Below are 9,618 nucleotides of genomic sequence, written 5' to 3'. Positions count from 1 at the left end.
GGGACGACTCCGGCTGGCAGCTGAGCCGCAGCCTCCGGCCCGCCCCCAGGGGAAGGCAGAAGGGCGCCAGCGCCCGCGCGCTCGGGCCCGCACTTGGCGTCCGGGGCCGCCGCAGGCGCACGCGCGCAGGGAGGCGCCACGTGCGGGGGCCCCAAGCGCGAAGGCTGCGCTCAGCGTGGGCGCGTGGCGGCGGCCCCACGTGCGGGTTGCCGGGGCGCCGCGAGGAGACGCCCCTCCCCCCGCACACGTGCGGGCCGCCGCCCCCTCCCGGCGCCCCGCGCAGCCGCGCCCGCGCCCGGGCTCCTGGCCCCGGCACCGCGAGGCGGCGCCCCGGCTGCCTCGGGCCGCCGAGGGGCGGGGCTGCCGCCCGCATTGTTCCTCCCCGAGTGGCGGGCCCTCCCCTTCCCCCAGCCCCGGGCGGGGCGCGGGGCCGCCGTAGCCGCGGAACGTGGGCTCGCGCCCCGCCTTTGTCTCCCGGGTGCGAGCCGCCGCAGCCCCGCGCCCGTTGCTCGCTGCCAGAGCCGCTTTGTGCCGCGGCGCGGGGGACCCGGGCGTGGAGCCGGCGGGCACAGCCTCAGCATGGACGTGACCGTCTCGGAGCTCATGGAGCTCTTCCTGCAGAGCCCGCTGGTGACCTGGGTGAGTGCGCCTAGCTCCCTGCCCCATTGTTGGTGCACCCGCTCCTTTCCCCGCTGCCTGCGGTAGCCGTACAAGCTCCCTTCCCGGGGTCCCGGGTAGCCTCCGGGACGCGGGGGATTCAGCAAGTGCTCCTGGCGGAGGTCGAGGTCTGAGCCCTGGGGTCTGGAGGCATTTCTAACTCGGGAGCCCGCGCGCCCAGTGCGGGACCTAGCCGCACTCCCGGCCCGGCCAAGGGCTGAGCGGGGACACCTGTTCCGACCGGGCGCTGGGCTACGTCCCCGGAGCGGACAGGGTCCGAGTAATCACCTGGGCGACCTATGGCTTGACCACTCGAGGAAAGGACCTACTCCCCAAAAATAGCCTCGTGCAGTTTCTGAACCTCTGAGACCAGCAGGTGGGTGGCGGTGGGGATTGGGGGGCTCCGAGTGAGCATGTGTACAGGCTGGAGTCGGCGTAGTCATTTCCAGTAGATTTAAGACGTGAGAAATTTATTAAAAAGTCCCTTTTGGTTTTGTTTTGTTTTTTCCGCTCTGGGACACTGGAGAGGAGTGTGGGGAGGAAGTTTTCCTCTTGTTATCTTGCGTCTGTTGCCCGGCGCGGGGTGGGGGTAGAGGCAGGGTGGGCTTGGCGCCTGCGGAAGAGTGGGTGGGCGGGCGTAGGTGACTCCCTTTTCCCACGCGGGCCCTGCCCGCATTTGCCCTGGAGAGCTTTAGACAGTGCGCTGGGGGTGACTTTCCTGTCTTTCTCTCCACGCCCCTTCCCGGCAGGTGAAAACTTTTGGCTCATTCGGCAGCGGCAACCAGGACAACCTGACAATGTACATGGATTTAGCGGACGGCATCTTTTTGAACCAAATCATGTTGCAAATGTAAGTTATTTACAGGGAAGAAGGAAAGAACGATGCTTCAGAAAGTTTAAGGTTGTAGTAATGGAGCATGGAGTTCAAACAGGAGGGTTCTTTGCCGGGCGGGGGGCCCTGGTGTCTCCGTATTAAGGTGACTTCTTTCCATTCGTTGGATATGAAGAATTCCAGGACAAAGGGGTTGGCAGCTTGTTTGGTAAAGGCAATTTGGAATTGAATGACTGTCATCCACATGGTGTAGATAACACAACCGACTTCGAACTCAGATACTTGAGGTTTGAGCAATGAAGTTAAAAAAAAAAAAACACCCTTTTTGGGGGCAAGGAACTGTAACAGAGTCTGGTTACAGGAAGTGTCTAGGGTGGACCCGGAGCATCCATGTGACTATAAAGTTTCACTGTAGGTTGGGATGCCTGTGTTTCTGAGCTCCTTTTCACTTCACCCTGAGTTTTCAGTTGCCCCGTAGCAAGTGCAATTGGTTAAGGCCCTTCTCATGACATGGATTTAAAGTTAACTGTGTTAAGAGAACCCCGGGAGTCAGAATGCTGTGGTACTGTTTGTCTTGAAGCCCTGAGCTTAAACGGTCTTGGTGGAAGTTAAACTTTCTAGCATGTGTGTTTGACCACATCCTTTGCTGCAGCTGAATTCTCTAGAGCCTGTGATTGACAGCCTGCCACATGTAGGTGTTGGCTCCTACGCCTGTATTCTGTTTTTAACTCAAAGTGCGGGGAACATATTGGAACTGACTGTCAGTATGATTCACAGGCACTGGAAGCAAAATAAAACGTAATGTTCTCTGGAGCAGCCGCTTATGCTCACCTACTCACCTGCAACTAAGCAAGTTGTCCTACTTGAGCAGGAACCCATTAGCTAATGAGAATCAGCTCTGTGGCCCACACAGGAGGAACAATTAACTTTGGCATATTCAGAAAGTGGTTTAAATAGATCTACCTAAAAAAGGTCTGTTTTGAAAATTAACTGGGAACACTGCTGCTTTTAATAAGTCATTTGATGTCATTAGTTTTTTTTTTAAGGCACAACTAATCTTACCTAAATCTTGTGTTTGATTAGATCCTAAAAAGACAAATGTGTTTCCAGCTTTGGCAGCACTTGTCTGAGAACATTGATGAAAAGGAGTTTCCTGGGGTTGCCTAGTGGCATATTTAAGTCCTGGCAACTCTTCCCCCCCCCCATTTTGGTGGACCCCGAAAATGACTAGATTCCATTGGTGCAGTGACCGCTGGGTCCTTACCCAAGCTTGTTTAATTAAAAACAGCAGTATCCCCAGCCTTTTCATTCAGTTTTTACACCCAGGCAGAGGGGAGAACAAAAGCCCTGGGACTGTTTCTCTTTCTTCCCTGACCTTTGGAATTCCTGAAGCGTTTACCACTTGCTTGTAAATCAGGAAAGCCTGTTGGACCATTCCTTTGAGAAATGCCCACTCATCACTGGTTCACACTTGGCCCATGGCTAAATTCAGTTTGAAGGGCGTCTCCACTTCCCTTGACAGTTTTTACATGTTCTCTCCTCTGTGAAATGCCAAGATAATCATCCTAGGGGTGGGAACTGAGAAGTTTGCAGCTCTTACGGCCTCACACCGTGCTTCTGGTGCCTTCTGGCCAGGGTCAGGAGCAGATGAAGGGACAACGGGAAGCCGTGTGGATGACTTCCCAGCCGAGGACATCAAGGAATGAGGGGCACCAGCAGCACACAGTTTACTGATTGGATGATCAGAATAACCCTGTTCCAGGTGATAGGATAGAAATCAGAACATTGGTTGCTCCTGGAGGTGGGTGGGGATTGTCTGGAAAGGAGACACAGGTGAACTTCTGGAGGGGAGGGGTGGTGATAATCTGTGTATTCACTGGAGTACATCTTATTTTTCAGAGCTTATCAAGCTATAACTTAAGATCTATGCATTTCAGTCTATGTAAAGATTACCTCAATTGAAAAACAGTATGCCAAAAACATAAAAATGTATTTCAGCCTTAGTATTGACAGCCTAGGTAGCCATCCTGGATATGAACTCTAGGTCTGTCTTCTACTGGTCAAGTGATGCTGGGCACGCCACTCAACAATTTAGTTTCCTCACCTGTACAATGGGAAGTAAAGTGCCTCCCTTAAGAGATGGTTGTGAGGATTAAATGGGATGATGTGTTAGCAATTAGCACAGTGCTTATCACTTAATAGGTACTAGTGTCAAATACAAACACTTCATCTTAATCCAGAAAGGATTTGAGGCACCCCCTAAGAATTTTTCCAGTCTTCCTTTCTCCCACATTCTTAGTCTCCTAGATTACTGCATCATTCTTAGCCTTGGCCCTCTCTCAAGGAGAACTAGAGCAAAACTGGACTCTAGGACCCACATCCAAGCCCCACATCTAACATTGTACATAAGCCTCTGTGTTCACTTCTGCAAGATGGAGAAATGTCAGGCTAACTAGCAGGTCAGTGATAAGGTTCTGTTCTACCTTATCTCCTCTGCTAGTAGCTCCAACTGTGTGCTATTATTTCAATAAAGTCTCCCCAAGTTGGTAGAACCTAGGAACATTGTAGAGAGCAGTATGCTAAGGGGGTATGGCGCTCAGATAAGAGGCGTGTTACCTAACACTTCAGAGCCATACGGAGGCTGGCGGGGGTCACGTGGCTGCACCTGGGCATTGTCTCTGGCAACTGAAGAAGGCTGCGGTCATACTCTCTTGGCCCTCGCCTCCCGGTGACATCAGTGCCTGGAAGCAGGAAAGCCCTGTGGGCTCAGCTTTCAGGGGAGGCCCAGGTGTAGGAGAATTCCCAGTGAAAGGCATTGAATGGCCTGGAGTAAGATGCACGGGGGGAACCTGGTAAATGCAGTCTTTCTGGGCGATCTGCTGGTACCCAAGGGAAAACAAGATTTCTCATTCACTTTGGGCACATTTCTCACTGTCTCGTAGGAAAGGTATTTAAGCGCTTGGACTCTGAAAGCACTGGGCAGACAAGTTCACATTCCCCTCTCTGCCACTTCTTAGTTCTGCCCCCTTGGGCAAATTACTTAAACTCTTTAAGCCTCAACTTCCTGATCCGTAATAAGGGGATGGTATTTTATAGACTTGGGAGGATTAAATAAGATTATGCATCTAGAAAATGCCCAACAAACATCCATCATCGTTGGGAGCGAGGCCTCGGGCCCGGTGTGTGTGTGTGTGTGTGTGTGTGTGTGCGCGCGCGCGCGCTCCCAGGTGCCTGAGCCTGTGTGCATCTGTACTTTTGAGAGTGGACACCTTCTGATTTGAGGCAGTGGCTGTTGAGTGCAGTTGGGAATTTGGACTTGGGCTTGAGAGCCTGGGCCTTTGCAAGGCCTGTGGTAAGTCCAGCATTATTTGCTTTGTTCAGACTTTACCCCTGGTGCTTACTGCAAAATTCAGGATAATATTCAGGGGTTGGAAACATCCTCAGGTCAAATGGGAGAGCTTCCTAAAAAAAATTTTTTTTTTTAATCTCTGTACCCAATGTGGGACTTGAACTCACAACCGCAAGATCAAGAGTCGTACGCTCCACCAGCCAAGCCAGCCAGGCTCCCCGAGTTTCCTACGTTTCTAAAAGGACAATTTTTCACCTAGCATGTTGGAAGAGGAGTTTTAGTCCCATTCTGTCTATATAAAAGCTGAGGGCAAGTACTTGTTAGTTGAATGAGTTTGTGTTGGCGGAAAAGTGTTGGAACAAAAAAGATTTTTGTGAACTTACATGATTTCCTTTTTTGGCTACAGAGTATGACATTCTTTATGGGGGCTTTGAGTCCTTAAAAAAATTACACCAAAAATTTACATTGGTTGTAAGAGTGTAGGAAGAGACAGATGAGCCAAATAAAATTGCCCACGATTTTACCATGTAGAGGTAGCAATGCTATTATTCTGGTGTCTTCTGATGTCTGTAGTATGTAGATATATGCTCCTTAAGGTATTTTTATGCGGACATGGGCTCGTGCTGTTGTCTTTTAGCATCCCTGTTTTTCAACCAGTGATACATTGTGGACATGGATGTCTCTGTGTCAATAGATCGTTTCTTGATTCATTTTTAAATTTTGGAAGTCTTTGGAATATAACTAAAAGTTGCGGGCTGGCTTTCCCAAGGGAGGGGGGCAAGGTTGCTATAAATGTAAATCATAACTCTTAAAAATTCTAGGGCAAGTTGATTTGCTTTTTTTCTAGTTAGAAGTTTTCGTTTCTGTTTTTTTTAAAGATTTATTTGAGGGACGCTTGGGTGGCTCAGTCAGTTAAGCATCTGCCTTCAGCCCAGGTCGTGATCTCAGGGTCCTGGGATCGAGCCCCATATCAGGCTCCCTGCTCAGGAGGGAGTCTGCTTCTCCCTCTGCCTGCTTTTCCCTCTGCTTGTGCTTTCTGCAAATAAATAAAATCTTTAAAAAAAATTTAAAAAAATAACAGATTTATTTGAGAGAGAGCATATGTGTGCATGGGGGTGGGGGGCAGAAGGGGAGAGAGAATCTCAAGCAGACTGCCTGCTGAATGAGGAGCCCAACCCCATGACCCCAAGATCATGACCTGAGCTGAGATCAGGAGTCAGATGCTCAACTGACTGAGCCACCCAGGCGCCCCTCTAGTTAGAAGTTTTTATAAGGAGGTGCTGAGGGCCCCACACTTTGGACTCCAAACTGTTCCTGAGTTTGGACAAGCTACCAGATGCTTGCACCCAGTGCCTCTCAAGCTACCAGATGCTTGCACCCAGTGCCTCTCTCCTGTCCTCTGACCTCTCCATATGGGGCTCTTGGCCTTTTGCATTCTCGGGCTATCATGAAAAAAAGACCTTTGTTAGTAATGATGGCTTTTGGGGACATGCAGTCGTGCAGTGGTTATAGGATGTCCTCTTCCTGGGATATAGGACCAAGTACGGGTCCAAGTTTGCCGGTGCAGACCTGGCCTTCTAGAATGACAGCCTAAGGCTGGAAGGATCCTGTCATCATTTTGCAGATGAGCACCCAGAGAACCTTGGCCAGTCTTGTGCCCCGGACTGACATCTGTGTCTCCTGCCCCATTTCCTGCAGCACAGAAAGTGGGGGTTCCTTGGTGCTGGGAGAGTGAGGATGAGCCTTCCTTAACCGTAGTTGACTTTTGTTTCCAATTATTTCTTCAAAGTCTCTCTACCTTGAGAGCCTTCGCTAAAGGATGGAGTACTAATGATCGTGATAATTAGTCTATATTACTCCTACGGTGAATGTCGAAGCTCTTTTGGAGTGTTGTTTCAGTTAGCTGAACTGGGAGAACAAAAGCAGAGCTGGGCAGAGGCTTCTCTGCTGTTATCTATGGGACACGCAGGTCCCCACCCCGTGTGTGTGCTGTACGTTTGCACACGCAGTGAATGTGCACCGTGTATTCCAGCACGTGTGCTGAGGCCCCCTGATTTAAAGCTGGGACTGCAGAAACAAAACAGAAAAAGCTCTGCTTGCTAAGTTCTGTTTTAAGAAGTACTTTCGTCACTTAATAAAATAGCTTTTCCTCTCTTGAGGCATCTAAAGAGAGGAGAAGTGAGCCTTAAGATAAATTGTTTGCCACGTTAAGTATACTTCTGTAGCTAAAAATGCCTTTGTGGTTTAAATTCTGAATGCCGCCTCTATTCCTAAATTAATTTTCACTGAACTGTTAACCTTTGTTTTCTCAGTAATGAATGGCTCCAAGAGAAACGTAACGTGCAAATGGCTTGGCCAGACTCCATTACTGTGTGGGGACAATAAGAAATGTCGTCACATGACGGTTGAAAAGAGATTCCCTGGTTGCCCCAACGTGCCCATGTGATTATTTTAGGGGATACAGGCTGGTTGAATAAAATCCGTAGCTATTACTGCGTGTTACAGTTAAAGGGCTTTGCAAACACACAGTGCAGGGTAGGGTCTCTTGGTGTATATGTCAAATATTTAATGGTCAGATTCTAAACAGTTCATATTATTAAAGAAAAAAGAAGATTGTACTTCCAGTGACGTCTGAAATGATTTCTACTTGTGGATTTTTTTGTCAATTTTGTGTTCATTACTGGCTTTGGAATGAGCGGCGTGGCATCGAGGTTGATCTCCTTAACTGCCCAACTCCGTCTGTGCTTCCGTCCCATTGCAGGGCAATTACTGAGGAAGAGGCTGACTCTGCCCTCGTCCCCGTCTCACAGGGCCGGGGATGACCGATGAAACCCTAAAAACAGCCCTCATTTGAATTAGTGACATGGGAGGGAGGGCTTTGTGTGATACATGGGCAGGTAGAAGCTAAATCCGGTCTACCCAGTCTATTCTCTTCACGTAAGAAATATTTTGAGAAATGTCCTGGATGTGGATGAGTGGAAATACAAATCACTTGATTCACATTTCTAGTTTCATCCCAACCAGACCCGACTTTTGCCCAAGATTGGAAAATAAATGACACCGTGGGGGTTTCCCACATGAATTATTTATATCTGTGCACTTAGCATTTCTTGTAGGGTACGTAAGACACCATGTCACGTCACAGACTCCTGCTGTTGGTTTTTCAAAGTAGAACTATGTCCCCGAAATGTAAATCACAGGCAGCACCAGCCCTAGACCAATCTGGTGACAGAGGTGGGGGACCCCAGTGAGATGGAACATGAATGATTTTGATTTATTAATTCAGAAAAATACTTTTTTTTTCCCCTTTCTTGGTATTTCCTATATTTTGGTTCAGCTTTTAATCTTTTTAATCTTGAAATCTATCTTGGGAGAGGTTATAAGTTTTTCACACAGTATCACTTTTGGTGTCTGCATTGGCCCTTGGTGATGGTTTATGGATGCTGCTAGCGGTTGGAACGGAAATAACAGACTCAGGGCCCATGATGGGTTGGTGCTGGGGGTGGGGAAGGAGGGAGGTGATGGGGGCCCCCCCCCTAAGGTCCATGGCTTGGCAGTAGCGGAATAAGGATTTGACTCGAGCCACATTGTCATAGCCTCGTAGTTACTGAGGCTGGGGCAGACTGAGCTGGCTCTCAGCTGGGAATGGGGGTGTGTGGCAAATGCCGGGATATGCAGTTTCCGTTCTCTTCCTTCTCCAGAGACCCCAGGCCAACAAATCAGCGCATCAACAAGCACGTTAACAACGATGTGAACCTCCGCATTCAGAACTTGACCATCTTGGTGAGAAACATTAAGACCTACTACCAGGTAAGGGCTGGGAACTCTGTTCCCCTGGGGTTCTGCTGTGCATCTGGTGGTATCGTCACTGAATGGTTTCCCCCACAGGAAGCCGAGAGGAAATGGTGTTCATGGTTAGGTATCTGCTTGCTCACGCTTAGTGTGTTTTCACTTGCATCCTTTTTTTTTTTTGGCATTGTGGGAAGGGTGTCAGATGTTGGATCACTTTGTCTAGCGAATGTCCTTTGAGCTGAGCGCAAAGCATTGTGCCCGGTATGGTGGGGGCCCCAGGGATGGTCCTTGATTCATGGCGGCGGCCCCAAGCATGCTCTTGAATGCGGACCCTGACGTGGTGTAGCCCACAGCTGAGTGAGTCTTTGTTCAGGAGCAACCGAAAGGGTGGAGGGAAAGAAGGGACCACAGAAGGGTTATGTTCGTGCCCCCAGCTTGTGGACAGGAGCACTGGGGTTTGTGGTGTGGAGTGACCACTTCGCAGGTGGTCCCTGTGTCTCAGCAGCAGATAGGTGATGGGTTGGGCAAGGGGACCTGATGGGGAAGGGCTGTTCAAATATCCATCCCAGCCTTTGGAAGGTCAGGTGAGAATCGTTGACGTTGATGGGAAATAGATTTAAACTGTGTCTCTCAGAGCCCTGGTTATTAAACTTAGCATGAACCTTTTCTCCACCCCCCCAACCCCTGGTGCATTTTTCTTGAAACCCCAGGTGAAACCCTAGTGACTCTGATTGACTTGAGGGTTAGGGGGCCCTAGTGTTCTCTGCTCAACACCCTCCTCTCCCGCTGGGGCATCTCTGTGGGTTCCCAGGACCTTAGGGAACACGGTTTGAGAACCACTGCTCAAGAACAAATCTTTTCCAGAATTCATGCTGGGGCTTCGCTGATTCCTTGGGCAGACTCTGCCTCTGGGACCTGTTCTTAGCATCAGCTTCCTGGACTGTAACTCATCTTGGTGCTGGAGTCTAGGGGCATTTTCAGAGTGGTG

At 49.7% G+C, this 9,618-nt stretch overlaps 1 protein-coding gene across 1 annotated transcript in view; it reads left to right on the top strand.

Annotated features, from left to right (window-relative positions):
* The first annotated feature begins 435 nt into the window (after positions 1 to 435).
* Positions 436 to 9,618, top strand: part of CCDC88C (coiled-coil domain containing 88C) — a 123,622-nt gene continuing 114,439 nt past the window's right edge. The window contains exons 1-3 of the mRNA XM_032405794.1: positions 436 to 639; positions 1,407 to 1,507; positions 8,540 to 8,648. Coding sequence (XP_032261685.1) covers positions 580 to 639; positions 1,407 to 1,507; positions 8,540 to 8,648 — 270 coding nt within the window. The 5' untranslated portion in view covers positions 436 to 579. The remainder of the gene's footprint in view (positions 640 to 1,406; positions 1,508 to 8,539; positions 8,649 to 9,618) is intronic.

This window comes from Phoca vitulina, unplaced genomic scaffold, assembly GCF_004348235.1.
Source record: "Phoca vitulina isolate PV1807 unplaced genomic scaffold, GSC_HSeal_1.0 scaffold7, whole genome shotgun sequence".
Classification (NCBI taxonomy): Eukaryota; Metazoa; Chordata; class Mammalia; order Carnivora; family Phocidae; genus Phoca; species Phoca vitulina.
Note: the sequence above shows the minus strand (reverse complement) of the source record. Positions and strands in the feature narration are given on the sequence as shown.